Source organism: Podarcis erhardii, assembly GCF_964252035.2.
Source record: "Podarcis erhardii genome assembly, chromosome: 17".
Lineage (NCBI taxonomy): Eukaryota > Metazoa > Chordata > Lepidosauria > Squamata > Lacertidae > Podarcis > Podarcis erhardii.
Genome location: NC_138515.1, coordinates 15,902,847 through 15,929,501, shown reverse-complemented (window position 1 = coordinate 15,929,501; position 26,655 = coordinate 15,902,847). Strand labels below are relative to the sequence as shown.

The following is a 26,655-nucleotide window of genomic DNA, read 5'->3' as shown; positions in this document are numbered from 1 at the left end:
CGGCCAATATAAGCGAGATGAGCGCCGCAACCCCAGAGTCGGTCACGACTGGACCTAATGGTTAGGGGTCCCTTTTACTATGTATGTTGGAAGCTGTCCAGAGTGGCTGGGGCAACCCAGTCAGATGGGTGTGGTATTAATAATAATAATAATAATAATAATAGACTAGTGTAGGACATCCCTATTTTCATCGGAGAAATGCTGGAGACTATTAGCATGTTCTCTGCCACTGAGCTATGGCAAGCAAGTCTTGGCAAAAAGAGAGAGAGATAACAACCTTCGTACGAAGCACAAAAGACTTTTGTTGCACTACAGTGTTACCTTTGCTTTACCTTCTTTTTCACATTCCAGACCGTGCCAACCCACGTGGCAGATGCAGCCCTTAAAACTGTCGCACGTTCCCCGGTTGCTGCAGCCGTTGCACTTGACTTTGCAGTCGGGCCCATAAAAACCGGGCTTACACCCTGCAAGAACACACAGGCGGAATAAGAGTTAACCGTGTGGCATCAGATAAAAGGATCATTCTGGATTTCATGAATCAGGTGACTGCTTCAGCTTGTTAAGAGTTATCTGCTTTGAGCATTTCTGTGTGTACTGGGGACGCGGGTGGCGCTGTGGTCTAAACCACTGAGCCTCTTGCTTGCTGATCAGAAGATCGGTGGTTCGAATCCCCGCGACGGGTGAGCTCCCGTTGCTCTGTCCCAGCTCCTGCCAACCTAGCAGTTCGAAAGCATGCCAGTGCAAGTAGATAAATAGGTACTGTTGCGGCGGGAAGGTAAATGGTGTTACTGTGCGCACTGGCTTCCATCCTGTTGCACCAGAAGCAGTTTAGTTCTGCTGGCCACATGACCCGGAAAGCTGTCTGTGGACAAACACCAGCTCCCTCAGCCTGAAAGCGAGATGAGCGCATTGGATCATATCTATGCTTCCAGGTGCCGTAAGAAAGCTGCAGAGATAGTACAGGATAGTGCAGACCCTGGAAATGATCTCTTTCAGCTTCTGCCTTCTGGAAGAAGGTACAGGGTTATAAAGACGAGGACTAGCCGCCTGAGAAACAGTTTCTATTCAAATGTGATTTTGGTTTTAAACGCAGTGTAAAGTAGTCTCTATGGGAGTGTATTGTATTTAATGATGGGGTATCAGAGATTTTAGGGGGCTAACTAGGCTGAGATAGCTGGGACAGCAGGCTTGTTGGTTTCTGAATGTCTGATGTAGATTTTCAAATTTTTTGTTCTGTATGGGACAATGACAATAAAGATTATCGTATCGTAACCCATAGTCAACTAGATTTAACCGTCCAGGGGTCCTTTAGCTTTACGTTATTTCTGTGTGTCTCAGCTGGAATAAAGAGTCTTTCTTACAGTGCTCTTGCAAATGTGGGTTTGTAGGCCACCACTCTTTGAGAAACTATGAAATTTGCACCTTGCCCTTGCAAGTACCCGTGCCAAACCCTTCTCACAGTCCACCCAGTCCACAGATATGGCAACTCGACTGTGCATGTGTGCCTGAAGAAAGCTGCTTTACATTTGTAAAAGCACTCATGTGAGTTTCATCTAAGATGCTCACTCAAATCACCCAACACTGTTTAGATAATACTGCAGTAAAAGGTAAAGGTAAAGGGACCCCTGACCATTAGGTCCAGTCATGACTGACTCTGGGGTTGCGGTGCTCATCTCGCTTTATTGGCCGAGGGAGCCGGCGTACAGCTTCCGGGTCATGTGGTCAGCATGACTAAGCCGCTTCTGGCGAACCAGAGCAGCCCATGGAAATGCCGTTTACCTTCCCGCCGGAGTGGTACCTATTTATCTACTTGCACTTTGACATCTGCTAGGTTGGCAGGAGCAGGGAACGAGCAACAGGAGCTCACCCCGTCGCGGGGATTCGAACTGCCAACCTTCTGATCGGCAAGTCCTAGGCTCTGTGGTTTAACCCATAGTGCCACCCGCGTCCCTAATACTGCAGTAGATGGATACAAATAATTTATATGAATGAATAGGGAGTGGATTAAAAAACAAACAAACCTAGCAATCTGGTCCACAGTCTGCTTTTCAGTGAGTTTTTGTCCCTCCCACTGCCCTCCCCACAACACCTTCACATATCACCAGTATAAAAGTATGTATATGATTTTACCTTCATCACACTGCAGTCCGTTCCACCCTGAGGCACATGAACAGCCGTATGGGTCAGGCAGGCAAAACATAAAAGATTTGCAACCTGACTTTTCTTTACAGCTCTCTTGGCAAGCCTTGCCAAATTTGTTTTCTCCACAAGCTGTAAAAGGAGAAGAAAAGTGTCAGACCAATGAAGTATCCCTCTTACGACTCTGCAAAAAATATCAAACACCTTAAATATATTTATGGGTTATAAACGTAACAAAAATGGGATATATTAATAAAGTTAACTAAAAACCTTACGAAAGACCAAGTATTCTCAAAGCCTAAATGCACATGCAGGTTTAGCTCTAGGCATGAATCCATTCCAGAAAGCTGAGAGTGGCTTCTCCCCATGAAAATGATGCATAGGTGGTATATCACCCCTATAAAATTAGTTAAAATGTATAAAAGAAGTAATAAATGTTGGAAATGTAAAGATAAGGAAGGAACTTTTTATCCCATGTGGTGGGAATGTAAAAAAGTGAAAAGCTTCTGGGAAATGATATATAATGAGATAAAAAAGATGTTTAAATATACATTTATTAAGAAACCAGAAGTATTTTTACTTGGAATTGTAGGAGATGATATTAACAGACAGGATTGTAAGTTATTGTTGTATGCAATGACAGCAGCAAGAATATTATTGGCACAAAAATGGAAGCAAGAAGATTTACCAACGAAAGAAGAATGGAGGATGAAGTTGATGGACTATGCAGAACTAGATAAATTAACAGGAAGGATTCGAAACCTGTGGGATCAGAGATTCTTAGAGGACTGGAGTAAATATATGAACTATTTGAAAAGTAATTCTGATGAACAGATCAAGATAGTAGGACTGCAATAAGTTTTGTAAGGTGGATTATTTGAAATATTACAAGAAAGACTATGAAAAGAATTATTAGTTAAGGACAATTAAATGCAATATAGAAATTAAGAAATGCAGAATAAGTGATAAAGAACGGAAAATCATCAGAGGTGTTGACGGAAGTCTAAAACATTGTATAAGATGAGAAGATATGTTGTATGTTGGAACTGATATATATATATATATATATATATATATATATATATATATATATATATATATATTGCAGGTGTTGAATCCTCAATCCATATTGGTACCCAGAGGGGAGTCCAAGGTTTAAATTCCCACCATCGCCACACCAGGTATGCTTTGAATAAAGACTAGGGACTCTTCACCTGAAGGTATGTGGGGCAAGCCAGCACTCATAATTTTTATTTGATTTTACAAATTAAAATTTACATTCAACATCATGAATAATAAAAAAGTAAGTATACACAGATTCATCCGAATCTCTGGACTTTCTCCCACCCCTCCATGGGTTCCATTGCTAGTCCTTTTCCGCTGCATATTTTAAGCCGCTCCAATTTTTAAGGATCCCATTGTGGCATTTGCCTCCTAGGTGGGTCATAAGGAAAGGGTTAAAATGAGTGTGATGTGATTGGCCAGTGGAAACCGATAGGAGGAGTTAGGGTTAGAGGGGGAGTGGTGTGAAAGTCAGTTGAGAGTTGGGAGTTGGAGAAGGAAGAGGGAGGATAAGTCTGTGGGTTGGTCGAGTTGTGTTGTGAGAGAGTGAGAGGAACTCTTAGGTGGAGTCGGCTAGATAGTTGGAATAATCAGTTTAAAGTTGTTAGGAACGTATAGGACAGTAAAGGAACTAAGATTAAGAAACTGACAAGACAAATTAACTGAAACCATAAACTTGTTCATGCTTAAAAATAAACTTGATTATTTGTTAATGTTAACAACTGTCTGGACTCCGTGTGTACCCGAGAGAAACGGGTTGGTGGCAGCGAAGAGGCAATCACAGTGGTGGCACAGGGATCAATAGACCGTCAAACGTCTGGGGACCCTGTGTGATCGCCACACCCATATACCCCTAGTTCTTGTTACGTTACAAGTGTGATTCACTGTTTACAGTGGTCTCCAAGGCAAGTTATAAATCCATCCCCCCCCCCCATTCTTTATTGAAATTCTGGTCTTCCTGGTTTCTGATTTTCCCAGTCATTTTCGCCATCTCCGCAAATCCCATCAGTTTGGTCTGCCATTCCTCTCTGGCGGGAACTTGGTCTTGCTTCCATCTCTGGGCTAACTGGCTTGTTTCTTCATAGTTCACAGAGCCAGTTCAATACATTTTGGCACCTGAGACGAACACCAAAATGGTGCCCGCTTCCCTCCCCAACCAGAGAAGAGAGGACAAGTTGAGATCTACATCATGAACAAGGGTGGAACAAAGATCTACATCACGAACAAAGCAGGAATAAGGATCTACATTGGGTACAAAATGGCGGGAGGCAGCAGCGCCTCAGATTTGTCAAGAGGCCACTGTAGAGCCGTCATGGCGGCCAATGAGGCAGCCAATCTGGCCTCCAAGGCATATACCATAGCAGCAGGCAATGCATTCCTCAGAGGCTGGATCTGCTGCCCCTTGAACCCTGCTGCCTGAGGCACTTGCCTCACCTTGCCTCATGGGTGGGCCGGCCCTGACTGTGCACCACAGGTAGGAGAGGGGCAGATTCAACTGAGCAGCATGAACCAGCTCACTGCTGCTTCACGGTAAGGACAGTTTACGGTTTACCATGACGCGCAAACCAGGCGAATGCATGAATGAAATGCATGAATGAACTCAGTAATTTCCATAATGAACACTTTGTCAAGCAGGGGCATGACCAGGCGTAGGCAAACTCGGCGCTCCAGATGTTTTGGGACTACAATTCCCATCATCCCTGACCACTGGTCCTGTTAGCTAGGAATGATGGGAGTTGATGGGAGTTGTAGGCCAAAACATCTGGAGGGCCGAGTTTGCCTATGCCTGGTCATGACCATTTGGAATGGCTGAAGGTTAACGTTCTACCTGTTGGAAAAAATGTATTGTACAGTGGTCCCTTGATTCTCAAATGCCTTGGTACTCAAAGAACTTGGAACCCAAACACTGCAAACCCGGAAGTAAGTGTTCCGGTTTGCAAACTCTTTTGGAAGCAGAACGCACTCCGTTTTGAGTGCCACACTTCTGTTTTGAGTATTACACTGAGGCCTGTTTGTTTTTGCTATTTATTTTGTGTTTTTGTGGCTCTTTTTGTTTTGTTTTTGTAACTGTGTGGAAGCCAGTTCAGCTACTAATGGATTGATTGTCTGACTGCAGTACATTGTTTATTGCTTTCATTTCATGGCTCAATGGTCTCGTATAGATAGTAAAATTCTTGTTAAATTGCTGTTTTAGGGGTTGTTTTTTAAAAGTCTGGAACGGATTAATCCATTTTGCATTACTTTCTATGGGAAAGCGCGCCTTGGTTTTGGAATGCTTCGGCTTTGGAACAGACTTCCGGAACGGATTAAGCTTGAGAACCAAGGTGTCACTGTACTTTTAAGAAAGGAAGATTTTATCTGCAGCGTATGCTTTCATTTTTGAATGTTTTGACATCTCTTACCCTTTTCGCACGTTTTCCCCATGAATCCAGGGGGGCAAATGCACTCCCCAGTATCTTCATGGCAGATGCCGTTGTTCTTGCACTCTGGGCAGTGAGAGCTACAGTCAAGTCCCCATTTTTGAGATGGACACCCTTCGTGGAAAAGTATAAGAGTCAGTGAGGGAAATAATACAGAGATCCTGAGCCAAATACAGCGCTCTGTGCGTGTTTGTGATTTTTTTAACAGGTGTCTCATGTAAAAGCTTCTACAGCACCACCCAGCGCTGCTCTGTTTCCTCCTCTGCTAGGAGTGCTTTTAAATGTGTTTTAAATTTATGGTGTTCGGAGATCAACCCCGTTGTGTTCTGCTGTTTGTTTTTAAATATTGATTAAGCATTCAGAAAGAACAGTTCCTTACACGTACATTTCCTTCGGAACTGTTTATAGCTGTGTTTCCCCCCCCTAAACATGTGTGACTTTGGCTCTATTTTGGGGGGTGGGAATGGCATACAAATTGAAAGAACACATGAGAGAACAAACCAGCAAGCATGGTTTTTCCTGTCCATTTAAACTTGGCCTTGTTGTATTCTAACTATCAGTTGGGCCTCCCCTGCTACACGGTTTCGGTAAAAATAAAAAGAGAACTTTGACATTTCAGCTTTTTTCTGCAAACCATCACTTGCTCCTTTGCCACACAAGTTACAAAATCGGACCCACCTGTACCCCATTTCCCTCACCTGGCAGCGTACCAGTTCTACACTCCTCCAGCTCTCCATCTAAGAAACCTACTACCATTATTACAAAAGCTATAGCAGCAGCTGGAGAATCAGCTATGCTAGCTTTTATTCCCCCTTTCCCTTTAAATTCTGGGTTGTCACTTCATTGTTTCTACCTTGCTGTGTTTTAACTAGTATTTAACCAAATCGCCCTGGGATTTGGATCAGATGAAGGGAAGTTTAAATGTTGAATTAAATAAATAAACACATAACTTTACTCGTAGCTAAATGTCAGCCCCGTTAATTTCAGTGGGTCTGCTCTAAGCACGACTAAGTCCTGATCCAACTCTTTGTATAATAATAATAATAATAATTTATTCTCTGCCTATCTGGCTCAGTTTCCCCAGCCACTCTGGGCAGCTCCCAACAGAATAATAATAATAATAATAAGATAAAACATCAAACATTAAAAACTTCCCTAAACAGGGTTGTTTTCAGATGTCTTCTAAAAGTCAGGTAGTTGTTTATTTCCTTGACATCTGATGGGAGGGCGTTCCACAGGGCAGGCGCCACTACCAAGAAGGCCCTCTGTGTGCACAATTCCAAGGGTTTCTTTCTGTAGTTTTAACTTAAGAAGAAGCGGATCAAATCTTACTTCTTACTATCAGCCTAGTATAAGCTGACGTGAAATGGCTTCCTCCTATGTATCTGACAGAGTACACCGCTGAATCTTGAGTCTGGTCATTCTGCAAGAACACATTTAGCACTTCTGGGACTTCGTGCCTGAGGACAGAAGATATGAAAGAACCTGCAGTGGAGAGAAGAGCCCATAAAAACATAACTGACGAGAAGATCGATGGAGGAAAAGGGCTTGCCAGGTTAAAGGAGTGAGGACTCTCTGAAGGACTTCAGGGTGCCTCATACCTCAAACAGGAGACTTCCCATAAGATAAACTTTTCAAGTGCACACATTCAACTAGCAACAATCAAGATATCAAGAGAGATAAGAGGCACATTTCAGATACTTCTCCAGCAAAGGAGTGCCTCTCCTTTCTAACACATGCCTATGATGTGTGAGGTGGGCACTCATAATTCATCATTTTCAGTTCGCTTGCTCCTTCCCCACACCTGATGACACCTAAAGAACCTTTAATAAGAGGCCACCTAGGAGTCTTCTCAGATCATAGCCATAGTCATATCAACACAGGTGCTCACGTGTTAACCATAAAAGCAGAAAAAAGGGTCATAGATACCATTTTTATAGATAACTGCATCTTCTTCCTTAACAACCTTTCTGATGAAGGGAATGTCGACAGGTTCTCCGCGGTTTGTGGTAATGGTTAAAGCCACTGGAAGAAAGGTAGCTAAAATGAAAAAATAAAGGTGGGGGGGGGGGAGGTTTGAATGAAATGTGGATTCGCTCAAATAAACTTTACTTCTTTGCTAGTCCTTCAGAACAGAAGATGGAAATGTGATATACTGGGGGAGCAATCTAAACGTGAAAAGATGGGGCAACTCAATTCATAGCTTGCTCTCTCTTTTGGAAACTCATATAAACCCTCCAGAAAGGGGGGCAGGGGGCCGAAGCATAACAACAATGAATACTTTGGCAATGATCAGCAGAAAAGATAAACAAGTTTGTTGCAAATGATTCCACAAGCCAGCCTTGCAGGGTTCATCTATGAAGGCTGTTTGGAGTTAGTTAGTTTTTTTAACACAAAAAAAATACTTTGGAATAAAACATGTTTCTTTTTGGCTTCCTTGAGTCCCACCCACCAATGCAGCCACCCCAAAGCCCTAGTCCTTTTGTAGGTGTTGTTTAGTTTATCTGCGAACTCTTGGGTTCACAGTATTGTTGGACTGGAAAGGAATCCACCTTCTTTAATGGGCTCTGTTCCAACGTATTTTTAGCTCGTGGCCTATATTTGAGTTAATTCATTAGTTTACAAATGGCCTGGAACTCACTATTCAGAGAGGAACAATAACTGGGCTTTGGAGCAGAGGGCTGTTTGCATCACATGTCGATTAGCATCTTGGCCAAGGATACAAAGGTTCCTTGAGGTATATACACAAGCACTTCCGCGCAGAATGAAGTTTCGCTGCAGTTGGCTTTCCCAACCATTACTACTCCCCTTGCCTTGAAACGGTGGTCCCAAAACACCCCTGCTTGTTTCAGAAGCAGTTTCTTTGCTGCCTCCATATATTTCAAACGCACCTGCTGTTAGTGGAGGGACATGAATTGTTATCCACTCTGAGTAGCAGCTGTTCTATGGGATAATGGGCAAAGATGCCTTTTTCCGTTACCACCAACTAGGGATGGGCACAGGTGTCAATTCTGGTCTCTCCCAGTTTTCTGTTCTCCCAGTCTTAAGTCTACACGTTTCTTCATCAGTGTCAGATGGCAATGGTGGTTGCTCGCAAGTAACCAGTCAGGACTCCAACCTGTTTTTTACAGGTTTTATTTTGGTGCAAAACTATTTACAGTGCAGAACCACAAGTTCATGTCTGCCTCAGTCGCTAGCAGAATCTGGGAGTGGTAGTTTCCGTGTCCTCCCCCAACATAAGAGCTTAGTCACCCCCAGCCTTTTCCTTCCTTCTTTGCGTTTTACATCTCTGCACAGGGTGGGTGATGGAAGAGGCGTGCTTCCCTCCTGGCCAGCTTGACCAGGAGCGGTGCTGAGGCTCCCAGCAGCATCCTCTGGTCCCTTCCCCTCTTCCCCACTGGAGGTGGGGCTTTCCCCACCACAGGAAGAGGAACTGCTTCGCAAGATTTTCGGAGGTTCCCTGTAACCCAACTGCTCCTCTGCTTCCCTTCCCTGTTCCGATGGCAGTCCCCTGACAATCAGTTTGTGATTTTCTTTTTTATTATCAGATTTGCTCATCAACGAGCTGAAGGCAGATGTTTGGAACCATCGTGCGAGGAACCTGCAGAAATATTCAGTGCTCCTCGCTACCAATGTGATCCCAGCCTCTTGCAGAGCAGATGACAAAGGGTGTGGATCTCCTTGTTCCTCATCATGGGAGCGCCCGAATAGGACTTTCCACACTTTGCAAACTTGGGATAAGCTGGCCTGGTTTTGGCTGACATGATGGGGCTAAATCAAATCAACGACATGTCACTTCCAAAGTACCATTAATTTATATATAGTTTTGCTGAACGGCCATGGGAAGGACATATAACACAGAAGACTCTACTGGGGAGAAAACAGATGTGTGACAAATGGCCCCTGGAACACATGGCAAAATGTCTTTTTCAGGCTAGAAGAGCGAGATCATTCTGAGGTTCTATTCTGGTCCTAAACATTAAGACATTCAGCTACACACACAATTCCTTGTCTGTTTCAAGAAAATTAACAAGGAAAGCTTTGTCTGCTCTGATAAAAAATCTGGAGGATGGGCTGGTGTCCTTTTGAAAAAATATATATAATTAACGTAGTATGCAGTCCATGCCGAAACATGCACAAAACTTTCAAAGGAGCACAGAAACAAAGCTTTTCATAATACTCCAACAACTGAAAAGGGTTTCCAGCTACTTAGTTTTGTCAAGGGTTCCAGGAAGTTTCAGAACTCTTCTACTTCAACACTTTTAATTTATCATAGACCTTTGATGAGCTCGTGTTGATCACATCCATTTCCATTTGCTAGCTCCTATAATTTAATGTCTAGGGATGACTCGGTCTAAAGATTTGTCTGGTCTTCCAATACCCAGGCTGCAATTCTTTTGACACTTACCTGGGAGTAAGCCCCATTTGACTCAATTGAACTAATTTCTGAGTAGAGGAGGACTGTGTATTATCCATCTGATTTGCTCCAGGAAGGTCCCACTTTTCCTTAGGATGTCCCTATTTTCATTGGAGAAATGTTGGAGGGTACATCCTTCCCTGTCTCTCAGTCTCTCCACTACAAATTTAAAGTTCAAAGTCTTGGTCTCTCTGTTTTAGAGGAGAGCCTAGGTCTATGCCTCTTTGTTCAGACTGTTAGATGCTCCAGCACTGTTTCTGACTGGGTCCAGCAAATCTGAATATGCAAATTCAGGGAAATAAGCTTGCAGGAATATGCAGGTGCCCCAAATGGGAATCAAACCTGCGGCCTTGGTGTTACCAGCACCATGATCTAACCAACTGAGCTATGGGCTAGCAGTCAAGGCTAGGCCTCTAGCCCTTGATAAAATGCACCATTCCCATCCCAAAGCTAAACTGGTACTCTTCAAAAGTACCACGAGAAGCAACTTATCCTACTTAGAATTAATATTTGCCTGTGGATAACTACTGTTATCTATTTAGAGTCTATTTTCAAGCATGACACACCTTTTTTTGCAAATGCATAAGGTACCTGTTTGTTGCATCTTCATCGTATGTACCCTCATCGCTTTCTCTTTGAATTTTCCTTCACAGAAATACGCTCCAATGCTTTCGCCGGATTTTTCCCTTGGCCATACCACTTTCTTTGCTGCCCCTCTCGCCTCGTCTTCAGCCACGGCCAGGGGGTACGGGTGCTGGCCCATCAAGGCCTCATAGTCTCTCCCAATGGTGATCGAGTCCCGAGAACGCCATCTCGAGGTGATGCAGGTCAGCGATGTCTCTGAATCAGCCACGGTAGGGAGGGAATTGATCAGTATCAAGTCAAATGCTCCTTCCACATTACCTGGCAAAGAAAGGGGAAAGTTGGCTGTTATTAATTTTCAAAGCACCGTCCGTTCTCTAACCAAGCTGCCAAACAGCTCCAGTTCTGGCGAAACTTTCTTGAGAACATCACAGGTACTTGCCAATCAGCACTGTGCAGAGCCGGCTTCTGCTGCAATGTCTGTGTTAATTGAGGTTGTTTCTGGAGAGATCCTGCTCTGCTCCAGCAAGGTATGTCAAGTGTGCTTCCAGCTAATATGTGATTTTGAATGCACTGGTAGTAGTAAAGTATGTGATTACTCTTTGGTTTCACCTTTATGTTTAGAGTCAGCTGCACTCTGCGTATGCACAGTGGACCCTCCATAGGCCTACTAAGTGTGGTCAAGTTTTCAAAGAGTTTCCTGAGTTATAGAAGTAATGCGCTAAGATGCAGAACATGAATAAAGCCAGAGCTTACTATAGGTTTTTAACATGTGCACTTTGGCTCTCTATCAAAGGCAGCAGGGCACATTTATGTATCAGCGTTTTTCCACTGGAGCACATTGAAACACACTTATACTGGCCACTCCCAATGAGATTGTCACAATCACACTCTTTGAACAGATAGCTATGCATTACCTAATGGACAAAGAAAGCCTTCGGAAAAGAACATGCATAGTCAATTAATATATTAATGCTTTCTAGAGAAATGATCGCTTAAAGAAATGCCTCTCATCATAAGTTAATGGAAATACTTCTTTTATTGAAGTCATGTCTCTTAAAGTCTTCTTTGCTGCTGGTTTATTCCTACTATTTACTAGCAATGGGGCAAATTCAGGATGGATTAGCAAATGAAAGGGGAAGATTCAATATATTTGCCCCTGTGGCATCTGAAAGGTAAAAAAGGTAAAGGACCCCTGGACGGTTAAGTCCAGCCAAAGACAACTATGGGGTTGTGGTGCTCATCTCGCTTTCAGGCGGAGGGAGCCAGCATTTGTCCACAGACAGCTTTCCAGGTCATGTGGCCAGCAGGACTAAAACACTTCTGATGCAATGGGACTCCGTGATGGAAACCAGAGTGCACGGAAATGCCATTTACCTTCCCACTGCAACGGTACCTATTTATCTACTTGCACTGGTGTGCTTTCGAACTGCTAGGTTCAGAGACAGAGCCACAGGAGCTCACTCTGTCACAGGGATTCAAACTGCCGACCTTCCAATCGGCTAGTCCCGCTGCTTCCCTCTCTTCTTCCCTGCCCTCGGATGAGTGGCAACGATTTGGGGAACTCCCTGGCTCCTGCTGCATTTGGCTAAAGCTGGGGAGTTCCTGTGTGCCAAATTGCCAGCTGGCTTTCCCCGCCACCCAGGGATAAGTCAAGCTGCAACGATGTGAGGAGCGCCCTGGCTCTCACTGAGCCTCTAAAATGAACCCTACAGTTCGTTGCAAGCACAGTTAACACCTCGTTAATGTAACCATATTCCAGCCTGCAATAAAACATTTCCTTCCTTTCTTACAGGGTTAATGTGCATCCCAGGCAAAAAAACCTTCAAGAGTTGAAACTTTCCCAATCATTGTATAGCCATGCTGCAAAAAGCTAAAGCTGAAATACAGTGGTACCTCGGAAGTCGAATGGAATCTGTTCCGGAAGTCCGTTCGACTTCCGAAATGTTCAGAAACCAAGGCACGGCTTCCGAGTGGATGCAGGAAGCTCCTGCAGCCAGTTGGAAGCTGTGGAAGCCACGTCAGATATTCAGTTTGCAAAGAACGTTTGCAAACCGGTACGACTGTATATATTTGTGCACATGACACAGCTGTTTAGCAGGCAGCTGTTTTAACGCACTTCATTAAAATATGTTGACCTGAGAGCACTGAAGTGCATTGTGTGTATCTCTCCTGCTCCAGACTCCACACTCTTAAAAAGCTTGCAACTTTAAATGCTCAATGCCACTCTAATGCCCATGGGAAAGATACCATCATTTTAGGGGGCTTGCAAGGCAGCAGTCTTGCTTTAATACCTTTATTTCACTTCAGCCAGCTAGCAATCTCAGACATGTCACTTGGTGTCCTACTCATTCATTTATCCCATATGTTTTGCGCGTTGGGATTTTATCAGGAACGTGGAGCAAAACAACCTGAATTCAGAACAAACCCACAGGGAGAGCTAGGAGACAACTGTCTCCAAAATGCTGAATTTCCTCTGTGTCTCCTTCAAACAGACTTTTGATACCAGCCGTTCTTTCTGTCCTTTCACCTCTCTATGAAGACAACTTGCCACTTGAGGAATAAGGATTTGAATGAAAGAGTCCAACCACCTCCGTATCCTCCAACATTTCTCTGATGAAAATAGGGACATCCTAAGGAAAAGCGTGACATCCTGGTATCAAATCAGAAACACGGGTGGCTTCTGTAAACCTGGGCCTGTGCCTGGAAAAGGACACTCAGAGGGTCTGCACCGCAGCTTGATAATAATACTGGAATCACACTTGAGATCATGCCACAGCTACACATCTTACCAGATGAAACAATTTTATGAGGTACAAGGTAAAGGTAAAGGCGGGACCACATAACACCGGTTCTGAGAGATCTGCATTGGCTCCCAGTACGTTTCTGAGCACAATTCAAAGTCTTGGTGCTGACGTTTAAAGCCCTAAACGGTCTCAGCCCAGTATACCTGAATGAGCGTCTCCACCCCCATCGTTCAGCCCGGACACTGAGATCCAGCGCCGAGGGCCTTCTGGCGGTTCCTTCCTTGCGAGAGGTAAAGTTACAGGGAACCAGACAGAGGGCCTTCTCGGTAGTGGCGCCCACCCTGCGGAACACCCTCCCTTCAGATGTGAAGGAAATAAGTAGTTATCCTATCTTTAAAAGACATCTGAAGGCAGCCTGTTCAGGGAAGTTTTTTAACATTTAACACTGTATTGTTTTTAATACTTGATTGGGAGCCGCCCAGAGTGGCTGGGGAAACTCAGCCAGATGGGCGGGGTATAAATAATAAATTATTATTATTATTATTATATTAAAGGACCCCTGGGCGGTTAAGTCCAGTCAAAGGTGACTATGGGGTTGTGACGCTCATCTCGCTTTCAGGCCGAGGGAGCCAGCGTTTGTCAATAGACAGCTTTCCGGGTCATGTGGCCAGCAGGACTAAATTGCTTCTGGCGTAATGGGACTCCGTGATGGAAACCAGAGCGCATGGAAATGCTGTTTACCTTCTTGCCACAGTGGTACCTATTTATTTACTTGCACTGGTGTGCTTTCGAACTGCTAGGTTGGCTGGAGCTGAGACAGGGCAATGGGAGCTCACTCCGTTGTGGGAATTCAAACTGCCAACCTTCCAGTCAGCAAGCCCAAGAGGCTCAGTGGTTTAGACCACAGCGCCACCCATGTCCCTTTTTATGAGGCGCGCGTGCACACACACACACACACACACACACTATATATATATATATATATATATATATATATATATATATCTTGTCCTTGTAAACCCAGTTCACTGAATACCTAGATTCAAGGCCATTATCCAGTTTTAGCACTTTGACCTTGATCCCCTTGTTGAGGTTCCATGTTCCATGCATATTGTGGCGCTATATGAAAACCACTTGCTTCTCGAAGTATAATTTGCCACTCTTTTTGTCTTCGAGTTCCAGAACACACGACGATGTCCCCCACCCAAAGAGATTGCTGACTCCGTTTCTGTCTCAGTATGCCCACATGTTCTGCTCACTTCCTAGGAAGTACCGTATTTGGGATTGGCAGAGCTGAGGCATTCGGTCACAGAAAACCTGGCCGATTGATTCACACACCAGTTCACTTTGTCGGCAGGTAATGCTGGAGACCAAATGAGAGAACCATGCCTATGCCCCTCTATTTGAATACCAGGGACAAACTGCCAATGCTTGGTCAAGCAGTATTCCCTATTAATAATGGAGAGCATTGCCCATATGTTCACCAATTTGCTTCCAGTGTGAAAATAGCTTAAGTTCAGAAAATATCCCAGCCAGAAAAAAAATATATTTGTGTGTGTGTGCGCGCGCGCACGTGCAACTCACAAAATAAAATTATGGAACTCAATCATGCTGCCTAAGAAACTGTTGACATGTTTTCACAGAATAATCATTAAGTTTCCTTTCTAACTGCACATTTCCTCCCTATCAGCTTCGTATGGAAGGCGGAACAGATTACAACTCACCGTGTACTTTCCAAGAGAGATAACACAGGGCTTTTAAATTATTATTTTCCCCCATTGAAACAGTTCCCTATTTAGCTCGCCTCTTGTGTAGCCTCTTGATTTTGCAAAGTAGAGCAAAGTTGCAAACAGCATTTCCTTTTGCTCTTAGTTCCTTTTGCATGCTATATTTTTCCTCTCTTGGTATTGTTTTGCTTTCTAGGCTTTTAGGTACTTTTGTGTACTGGAAATTGTTATTGGAAATCGACGTGGCTTTACTTTGTACCTCATAAAATTAGAGAATGATTGTTACGCATTACTTTATCTAAAAGTGACTTGCCTAAGTCTCACGGGTGTCACTGAGAGGGGAGGGTTTCGGTCACTTTTTGAAGCATCAGTTCATGTTCAAGTAAATGTTGTTGCACTACAAATCCCATCATTCCAAACCACAGGCCATGCCGGCTGGGACTGATGGGGCATGTAGTCCAACATATGGAGGGTCACAGGCCCCCCACCCCTATTTTCATGGATACAGTTGTTTGAACTTGGGCATGATACTCCCAATCTGGGCATGCATATAAAATCAATGCAAGACAATAATTCACATTAACTTTTCCATGTAAAATACACTTGAATTGTTGTGTAGGGAGACCTACTAGGCATTTTTGCTGTAGCACCAGAATTAAGGCACTGGAGTAACTGAGTAACTAGTGAGATTCAGGACTCCCTGGTCCTGAATGGGGCAACTGTGCCCCTGAAGTACCAGGTGCGCAGCCTGGGAGTCATTTTGGAGTCACAGCTGTCCATGGAGGCACAGGTCCATTTTGTGTCCAGGGCAGCTGTCTACCTACCAGCTCCATCTGGTACGCAGGATGAGACCCTACCTGCCTGCGGACTCTCTTACCAGAGGTGTGCATACTCTGGTTATCTCCCGCTTGGACTATTGCAATATGCTCTACGTGGGGCTACCTTTGAAGGTGACCCGGAAACTACAACTAATCCAGAATGCGGCAGCTAGACTGGTGACTGGGAGTGGCCGCCGTGACCACATAACTCCGGTCCGGAAGGACCTACACTGGCTCCCAGTACATTTCTGAGCATAATTCAAAGTGTTGGTGCTGACCTTTAAATGGCCCCGGTCCAGTATATCTGAAGGAGCATCTCCACCCCCATCGTTTTGCCCAGACACTGAGGTTCAGTGCCAAGGGCCTTCTGGTGGTTCTCTCACTGCAAGAAGTGAAGTTACAGGGAACCATGCAGAGGGCCTTCTCGGTAGTGGCCCCCACCCTGTGGAACGCCCTCCCATCAGATGTCAAAAAAATAAACAACTACATGACATTTAGAAGACGCCTGAAGGCAGCCCTGTTTAGGGAAGTTTTTAATGAGTGATGTTTCAATGTATCTTCTGTTGGAAGCCGCCCAGAGTGGCTGGGGAAACCCAGCCAGATGAGCGGGGTAGAAATAATAAATTATATTATTATTACTATTATTATTATTACTTGAAAAGAAACTCTTGCATGGGCTGGTTGAGAACCCCCTCAGTGAATATTCAAAAAACCCCAACAGATACAGTTGTCTGAGCCAATCTGAAAAAGGTATTCTTCTGCCGCTTTGTCAATATGTAGATAATATAGCCAATCCATAATCCAGAAAATTGGAGTATTATTATTCTCATATGGTTGCTGTCCACTGAAGCGACCAGTCGGGCCTTCTTTTTACCTGGAACTCACCTGAACGCATTTCCGTCACCACTCAGGTGGGCACCGTTGCCATTATAAGAGAACAAAGAAGGTGATCGTAGTGAGTTTTGCCCAGTGGCATCATGGGCATTATGGGCACCTACCATGCGCCCAGGGGGATGCGCGTATCCGGGGGGCAGGGCTCAGAGTGTGGAGGGTGAATGGAGCCCTTGCCCAGCCAACACTGCCGCCAGCCGCCCCCACCAAGTGGGGCCGCGCTGCGCCCCTTTCCGCCCTCAGGCCTTGGTGAGCACAACTCACATGCACCCAAAGGGCAAACTCATGCTGCCTTGTGATGCTGAAAAGCTGTGGGAGAAGGTTGCAACAGGCATGCGCCTCCTCAGCCAGCCCTGCGTCATTGCAAAGTGGCATGGGACTGGCAGGGCAGCAAAGAGTAAAATATGCCCCTACAAATATACCCTTGGCCACTGCCCCTCTGGCCTTCCCAAGGCGACGCCACTGGTTCCGGCACCTCTTTTTCTAGAAAAATAGCAATGAATCAACCTATACCTTAAGTGGTGCTGTCAGGAGGTAAAAAGGTAAAGGTAAAGGACCCCTGGACAGTTAAGTCCAGTCAAAGGTTTGGTTTTTGTAATGTATCACCACTTAGGGTAACAATCAAGGTTTTAAGTAAGTTACAAGCAAAACCAATTTCGATACAGGAATGTTTAGGGGAGGGGAATAATCATTTCCCATTTTGGGAGTCCAGTGTTAACAGTTTTGTGTGACACCTTTAAGATTAACCAATTTGAAACGGGAAACGGTATGAAATTCATGGCATGTAATGCCTTGAGAGAGAATATTATGAAAATGATCTATAGGTGGTACATGACCCCAGTCAAGCTTGCAAAAATTTACCACTTACCAGATAACAAATGTTGGAAATGTAAAGAAAATGAAGGTACATTCTTTCACCTCTGGTGGACATGCCCAAGGATTAAGGCTTTCTGGGAAATGATATATAATGAAATGAAAAAGGTATTTAAATATACCTTCCTGAAGAAACCAGAGGCCTTTCTACTGGGTATGGTAAGCCATGTGGTGTTAAAGAAGGATAGAACTTTTTTTTATGTATGCTACTACAGCAGCAAGGATTCTCATCGCAAAGTATTGGAAGACACCAGATCTACCCACTCTGGAAGAATGGCAGATGAAGATGACAGAATACATGGGACTGGCAGAGATGACTGGCAGAATCCGAGATCAGGACAAAGAGACAGTGGAAGAAGATTGGAAGAAGTTTAAAGACTATCTTAATAAACATTACAAAATTAATGAAGGCTAAAAAGATATGGGTTTAAAAATTAGTGGTTTGCAGGGGCATTGATTAAGGATTAAGGAAAAAGAATAGAATTAATAAAAACTATGGGAAATGTGGGAATGGATTTGCTGACAAGATAAATGAGATTAGAATACAGAAGGGGGAGGTGTGAGGAGGTCGGTGAAATTAGGTTTAGAAAATATGGTTTGAACTTATACTTGTTTTTGACTTGTCTGTTTATTTGTTTATGTCTTTATTGTTTTTTGTGTTTATATGTGTTTATTCAAAACTTTAATAAATATCATTTTAAAAAAAAACAATTTGAAACGGGAAACGCCCATCAAACTGTATTTGAAAGGGGTAAAGTTAAAGGTAAAGGTACCCCTGACTGTTAGGTCCAGTCGCGGACGACTCTGGGGTTGCACACTCTATAGGCCGAGGGAGCCGGCGTTTGTCCACAGACAGCTTTCTGGGTCATGTGGCCAGCATGACTAAACCGCTTCAGGCACAACGGGACACCGTGACGGAAACCAGAGCACACGGAAACGTTGTTTACCTTCCCACCACCGTGGTACCTATTTATCTACTTGCACTGGCATGCTTTCGGACTGTTAGGTTGGCAGGAGCTGGGACAGAGCAACGGGAGCTCACTCTGTCGCGGGGATTCAAACCGCCGACCTTCTGACTGGGAAGCCCAAGAGGCTTGGTGGTTTAGAACACAGCACCACCTGCGTCCCTCAGGAGGACAGGGCTGTGGACCATATGTCCTGGGCTTCATCCAACAGAATATGCAGGGTGGTCTCCAAAATACAGTAGGGTTAGCTTACCACATTTTGAAGCAAGCAAGACAATACCCATTGCTAACTACCCAAGGGAGGAGGTGTAAAGCCACTGTCAAAAACTGCGTATCATGCATCGAAAGAACACATGAGGGGGCTTGAGGAACCACGTAGGCTAGTGGTGCCCCTACCCATCATGCATTTGGAGGGTGTGGGAGGGGGCTCTGTGCATAATTTCACACACAGATTCCCTTTGGTTGTTAGCCGTCTTGTTTGAACCCCCCTACCCATGGGGCTGTGGTGCTTTTGTGACCCTGAGCAAAATTAAGAGAGAATTGCTTGTCCAATAGCCTTGTGACATGTGGAGATTTCAAAAAACATATTTAACGTTTTCCGAGGAGGGAAAACGTTGCATACTATTTTTAAAAAATGGCATATACAGTGGTACCTCGGGTTAAGTACCGGTACTTAATTCATTCTGGAGGTCCGTTCTTAACCTGAAACTGTTCTTAACCTGAAGCACCACTTTAGCTAATGGGGCCTCCCACTGCTGCCGCGCCGCCAGAGCACGATTTCTGTTCTCATCCTGAAGCAAAGTTCTTAACACAAGGTACTATTTCTGGGTGAGCGGAGTCTGGAACCTGAAGTGTCTGGAACCTGAAGTGTATGTAACCTGAGGTACCACTGTACCGTTATAAAATATGGATATGCAATATGAATATATTGTGCAAGGGTGTATATCTGAGTCATAGTTTGCCCAGTCTGTTTGCCGGGACTGCTGTTGTTTTGTCTAAGGCTACAATGCTATGCACATTTACTAGGAAGTAAGTCTCAGTGAACACAGTGGTGTATACTGGACTTCTCTGTAAGCAGGTTTAGGATCGGGCTGAAAGATAAGCTGCCTTGTTCTGACATAAGGGAGGGAGGGGCGGACGGGCGGATCAATGATAGATGGATAGATGATAGATGATGAGAGGGAAGGAGGGAGGGAGGGAGGGAGGGGGGGGAGAGAGAGAGAGAGAGAGAGAGAGAGAGAGAGAGATGATGATGATGATGATGATGATGATGATGGAGGACACCACCTTTCCCTGGTGTTGCGTGGCTTTCCTGCCCCCCAACTGCTGTGTGTTGAGTGTGGACAACTGAGCAGGGGAACCTTGTTAATACAGACCTTTCTGTACATGAAATATTCAGTGGAAGCTGGATCACTGATGGTGCAAGACTTATACAAAAGCCTATGCACAAAGAGCTGCATGTACACAGGTCCATATATCCAATGCATGGGGCATGACTGCCCAGTGAGCCTCTTGGGCTTGCTGATCAGAAGGTTGGCGGTTCAAATCCACGCAACAGAGTGAGCTCCCATTGCTCTGTCCCAGCTCCTGTCAACCTAGCAGTTCGAAAGCACGCCAGTGCGAGTAGATAAATAGGTACCACTGCAGTGGGAAGGTAAACGGCGTTTCCGTGTGCTCTGGTTTCCATCACAGTGTCCCATTGCGTCAGAAGTGGTTTAGTCCTGCTGGCCACATGACCCAGAAAGCTGTCTGTGGAGAAACGCCAGCTCCCTCGGCCTGAAAGCGAGATGAATGTCACAACCCCATAGTTGCCTGTGACTGGACTTAACTGTCCAGGGGTCTTTTACCTTTACCTTTTGCGTTCACATAATTCATTTACGAAGATGGCTAAAGTGTAACTGTTTTTGCTTAGTCACAACTTCTGGTTCCTTGCCTTCCTAATTCTCCCACCACTATCAAATACAGGAAGCAAATGTTGTTGAAATGTGAGAGAGGGTTGAGGTGGGCAGAGGGCAGTCTCTGTGGCAGCCCCTAAGCTGTGGAATTTCTTTTTTCACAGAGCTGTGCCTGGTAATGCAATTGCATAGTTTTTGTCATATGCTGAATACCCACCTCTTTTGCTTAACTTGGGACACCCAAGAAAGGCATTTTTAAGCCACGCTCTCTTATTCTGATTGTTATATGTGTGTGTGTACATTTTTAAACTGATTTTCAAATGTATATTTATATTGTTGAAACCTTCGCTGGAACATCATGGGACTTTATGGCAGGGTTAGAAACTCAGATATATATATAAGCTAGGCGCCAAATACCTCCTTAAACCAAGGTTAGGGTTGCCAAAATGGAATGCCTCATTGCCATTTTGAGGCCAGACGGCTAGAAAGTTGTATTTCTCAATACAGTGGTACCTCAGGTTAAGTACTTAATTCGTTCCGGAGGTCTGTACTTAACCTGAAACTGTTCTTAAACTGAAGCACCACTTTAGCTAATGAGGCCTCCTGCTGCCGCAGCGCTACCAGAGCATGATTTCTGTTCTCATCCTGAAGCAAAGTTCTTAACCTAAAGCACTATTTCTGGGTTAGCGGAGTCTGTAACCTGAAGCGTATGTAACCTGAAGTGTATGTAACCCGAGGTACCACTGTATGACTTTTTAGCTCGCAAAATTCATTCGGATTGTGCCAATAAAATATAACGGATAGAATTCTGCAGGATGTGTTGCTGGTACAGTCAAACCTTGGTTTCTGAACGCCTCCGTTTTGGTACATTTCGACTCCCAAACGCAGAAAACCTGGAAGTAAATGTTCCGGTTTTCGAACATTTTTCGGAAGCTGAATGTCTGATACAGCTTCCGCTTGAGTACAGGAAGCTCTTGCAACCAATCGGAAGCTGCGCCTCGATTGTCGTACATTTCGGAAGCCAAACGGTCTTCCAGAACGGATTACGTTCGGAAACCGAGATTTGACTGTATGTGGAAATAGTCCAGATCCTAGGATCCCCAGGCATGCGACTCCAGATGGTGGAGACATCAGGCACTATCCTGGCACCCAGGCATCTTCACTTGGTTGCAGGTGGTCGACAGCCAGGTGCAAAATGCGCCTGGCGCCTGGCTAATTTCGAACGCAGCTTTATGGTGAAAGGCAGATAAGAAATCCTAGTAATAATAATATTGCTATATGTCGTGGCATACGGAGTTTAAACCACGACGCGGGTGGCGTTGTGGGTTAAACCACAGGGCCTAGGACTTGCTGATCAGAAGGTCAGTGGTTCAAGTCTCCGCAACGGGGTGAGCTCCCGTTGCTTGGTCCCTGCTCCTGCCCACCTACCAGTTTGAAAGCACGTCAAAGTGCAAGTAGATAAGTAAAGTGCAAGAAAGTAAAGTGCAAGAAAGTAAAAGGTGTTTCCGTGCGCTGCTCTGGTTCGCCAGAAGCTGCTTATTCATGCTGACCACATGACCGGGAAGCTGTACGCCGGCTCCCTCGGCCAATAAAGTGAGATGAGCGCCGCAACCCCAGAGTCGTCCGCGACTGGACCTAATGGTCAGGGGTCCCTTTACCTTTACCTATGCTGGTAGATTTTGCATTCTGTTACTTTCACATAATGGCTTCACTTGGCATTTAAGGGCATTTTTGTTTATCGGAGTTACACCTATGTAGGAATGGGGAAAACATTCCTACAGCAGCAGTTTTTTTGGCAGATCTATGGGGTTACACAAGGAAAGGGAGGGAAAGCAATTTCTTTGGCAGCCGTGCTCAGAGGCCTTGGCCCCACCTTGGAACAAGGGTGGAGTTGATTTTCGCCTTCTCGGCTGTGGCAACACCCGCAACAGACCTACTCCCTTCTTTCCTTCCCCACTACCACTTGGGGGCAAGGTTAAGCGAGTTTTAAAAGCTCTGCCATTGACTCTCCTGCCTCTCCTGCTCAGGGGGAATGTCAATACTGTTTTCCTGGACTCCGCCTGTTGTATCTAAAGGAAGGCGTATTCGCATTGTCTTCCACGGCTCGCCCCAGGAAACATGATATCACACTTGAACAAAAGCGGGAAAGCTGACAGATCTATTGAGATGGGTGTGGCTACATAACACACCTAAAGCAGCTGAGCCTTGTGGATTGGCGGGTTTTCAGCGCTAGGGTTTCTCCTTGCCTTCATTCCTCTCCCATTCCCACCTATGCCTATGTAATTTTAAGGGCTAAATGTTGAGGTTTCAAGGACAGAGCCAATGGGACAATTACCAAAATAAGTATCTTCAGGGCAGCTGCTCATCATACAAGAGAAAAGATTCTCACCGGGGGCAGAAGGGGTACAGTAGCTGTTGTTGTTGTTTTATATAAAGAGCTGCAGGTGTGCTAAGTTCGCTTAAAAATACTAAATAAAGCTCCATTTATTCCAAAGAGGACCGAGTGGGAAAAATGGGGTGTGTCCTCCCCCCTGCTTTTATCACCACACTACCCCAGATAGTACATTTGGCTGAGGGAAAGACACAGTGATTGGCCAAGGTAACACATGGTTGCTGAGCAGGACTCGAACCCAGCTCTCCCTGGTGGAAGTTGACCACTCAACTTCCATGGAGTCTCAAAAAGTGTACTTCCTTTCTCCAAAACTGACCTTTGTTCAGACATATGGGATTTCTCTATGCTGGCAGCTGGTCATCTATAACGTTTTAATATACCACCTAATACGACACAAAGCATCCTACGATCTCTGCTTTCTCGTCTGTTCAGTAGCAACTTCAACTTTTTAGCCTGAATAAATTTGAGGCCTCACTAGATGCAGGGTCTCCTAACTCATTTGTGAATCACCAAGCAAGCGGCAAGCTAAGAGCCGGGCATATTTAAACCTGTTGATTCTGAACGGGATGAAATTCATCTCATTTTCTCTTGGATTGTACCCATTGTACAGATATTTACACAAAGACCATACTTTTGGAACCACTGTGTATTCAGACAGGTATGAAGGTTAGCATTTGTTACGGACTTTTCTGTCTTGTTTTCTCTTCAAGTGCTTGATGCTCAGTGAAGCTAATGTGGGGGTGATGTTCTAGTACTCTAAAGCCTTTGCCCACCTGGCGCCAGATGACAAATTCCACCATTCCTGACCATTGGAGTCCAACAAAATCTAGAGGGCTCCAAGTTAGGGAAGGGCTGTTCTAGTAGTTCATCAGATACAGATTTTGCTGCTCCCAAAAGAACTGAATAGAAAGTTTTCGGAGGTGACCTCTAGACTCATTCACAAACTTTATGTTATTTATAGCATGTTTTACAACCTGGTTTTCAAATTTCCTGAACCGACGCGCAAGTATTCTTTTTAACAGAGGGGACTAAAACATAATAGAAATATCATAAACATGGCAATGATTTTGGCATCAACCCAATGGTTAGCAATAAGTGATGGCGTGTGAAAAAAACTGCTCCCTCCCCTTCTTATTTCCCCTCAGAAGCATACTGTGCAATGGGCTCCTCTTATTCCTATTGTACGGATGGACCAGTGAGATAAGTAAAAATGTATTGGATAAACTCATCCAGTGAATCCATGGCTATGGAGGATTTGAACCCAGACCACCCAAGTCAACATGCTAGTTATCACAAGTTTCGCTCTACTTTTCTTATTCCACCTGCCTTGTTTCGCAAAGCTTTCCTTACAGTGCATCCCTATAAACAGCTCCTTTAAAAAGCCACATTGAATTCAATGGGATTTACTCCTGAGTGAGTATAAAATTGGTCCCATCTCAAGTTTGTTTAGGATTACAGCCTTAATGTTGCAGTGTAGAAAGACTGCCTGGAGATTAGGGAAGTGAGCAATACTTGTGATAAACAGAGAAAAAGTAAAAGGAAAAGGAAAAGGAACGAGCTACATTTTCTCATTTTAAGTATCACTATCATCTTTGACTGAAATAGCAAAACATCTCCAGGCATTAAAAGCTTGCGTTTAATTGCCAAGCAATTATTATAATAAATGCCATACTTTGCAGTTCTCACAAATCTATATAAACAATGGATGCTAACTCTGCCATTAAGCAGTGATTTAAATCCGTTTGTAATGTAAGCACTCACATTAAATGCATCTATCACAACAATGTTTTACCCCATTAGTGCCTAGATTCGCTAAGTGAAAGGGATGTAATGAGAGATTTCAAAAGTAGAAACACACCCTGATATTGTAGGTGTGTCAAATTTATTTGCAAAGCGCCCTGGGGAACAAAATTGGGAGACCTTTTCTAAGCAAATTCTCAGACGGTTGATGTGCTTCTTCTGAACCAAGTTAGGAACAGTCGCATTATCGTCATCAATATCATTATCAAAAAGATTTATTACACCAATCTAAAATGTATATTGGACTCAAGCAAACACCTGCAAAGTTATCTGCCTGCACCCTCTCCGCAACAAATTCTCAAAAAATAATAATGTGACAGGCAGGATTCCGTCATAACAAGCTGAACACAGCCGGGTGACTTCTCTGGAACACAATGAACAGACGATTCCAGGATCAAAAGAGACAAGGGAAAGGATTTTGCAATCTGACCCTTCCTTGGTGCATTACAGAAGTTCACTGACATCCTCTGACAGACCCTCCCGAGTAACTGAAGGAGTCTTACCTGAAAGCATGAAGCTGAACCCGCAGAAAACCAGAAGTGGCAAAACAGTCCCTGCTTTGCCAAGTATATCCATCCAGTTCACGGAATAACAGATGCCCCTTTCAGTGGTAAAAGACCCCTTAGTCGTTGCTCTTTTCTTGCATCGTCAGTGCGATGCTCGCTGGCCCAGGAAGCAACAAGTTAACTGCAAGACCGAGAGTGGGCTAGAACAAAACTCTGTGGCTGTCTGAGCAAGCAAAGGGAGTTTTAAGTTCCTTTTTCCTGTTTCCTCTGTAGATTAGGATGGGGAAAGGCAGGATCTTAAAGGCATTATGCATCAGCAGGATTCGAGAGGCTCTCTGCGAGCTCCATCCATCTCCTACATCTAAACACTTATCTGCGGCTCTGGGGAGCGGGAAAGAGGACTGCACTTTGAGAACCCCCAGCAGGTCACGGCCAGCGCTGTCAGAAACAATAGGGACATCCTCTAATAGGAAGAATTAAGAGAATAACAAGCCCCTCCGCCTATGTGTGGTATGTGAAAATGTGCCAGTCCACCTCCTCTTCTAATTACTCCCAGAGATACTATTCAAACTTTCAGGCCCCCATAAAAGGCTTTTAGGGTGGGGTAGGGGGGGAAAAATCCTTTTGTTTTCTTGATTTATCTGTTTATAATGGCTAACTTCTGGGTTCTCAGGGGTCATTTGAGTCTCCAGAACCTGATCTGGAATCCCCCAGGGTTCTCATTGGTGGTCAGGTTCTGTAAGAAGCAAAGCTGGCACCATACTTAGCAGTTCTTAGCTTTTCAGCTATCTGAGAGGAAAAAGTGGGTGGGGGTGCGAGATTCATTTTTTAAGGGCTAGGGGAGGGAGGGGAGGGTGGTTTGATGTGGTGCTTCCTGAAATATCACCTTAGAAGTAAGATCAGTGTTCACGCTGTTTAGAACGCAATGTAGCAAAGATGTGCTTGTGGGGGGTTGGACTATATTTTGGAAAAGAAAAAAAAAAATGAACAAATTTCTATGCCCCACAAATTACCCAGAGATGCATTTTAAATAGAAGCACACATTCTGTTCATGTAAAAACACCAGACAGGCCCCACAAATAACCCAGAGATGCATTTTAAATAAAAGGACACATTTTGCTCATGTAAAAACATGCTGATTCCTGGACTGTCTGTGGGCCGGATTTAGAAGGCGACTGGGCCAGATCCGGCCCCCGGGCCTTAGTTTGCCTACCCATGCTCAAGAGATTAGCAAAGGAGACAAAGAGATGCAACAAAATGTTGCAGCATGGAGGGTCTTGTTCACTGTTCCGGTCAGCCAGTCATGCTCTTTTCACAGATGTCCCATCCCATTTCACCGCCTCCCCAGTTTCTTCCCTGGCTACATTTCCAGCTGAGAACTGAGCTCACATGTGATAAGCAAAGAGCTGCCAGATGTTTCT

General features: G+C 44.5%; 1 protein-coding gene across 1 annotated transcript in view; it reads right to left on the bottom strand.

The window, feature by feature from the left end:
- TEK (TEK receptor tyrosine kinase) overlaps window positions 1-25,581 on the bottom strand; it is a 52,021-nt gene extending 26,440 nt beyond the window's left edge. Inside the window, exons 1-7 of the mRNA XM_081844834.1 lie at window positions 25,232-25,581; window positions 10,630-10,941; window positions 7,551-7,661; window positions 6,954-7,106; window positions 5,604-5,735; window positions 2,131-2,271; window positions 333-464 (exon numbers count right to left, since the gene is read on the bottom strand). Of these exons, the coding sequence (XP_081700960.1) occupies window positions 333-464; window positions 2,131-2,271; window positions 5,604-5,735; window positions 6,954-7,106; window positions 7,551-7,661; window positions 10,630-10,941; window positions 25,232-25,304 (1,054 nt within the window). The 5' untranslated portion in view covers window positions 25,305-25,581. The remainder of the gene's footprint in view (window positions 1-332; window positions 465-2,130; window positions 2,272-5,603; window positions 5,736-6,953; window positions 7,107-7,550; window positions 7,662-10,629; window positions 10,942-25,231) is intronic.
- Between the last annotated feature and the right edge of the window lie 1,074 nt (window positions 25,582-26,655).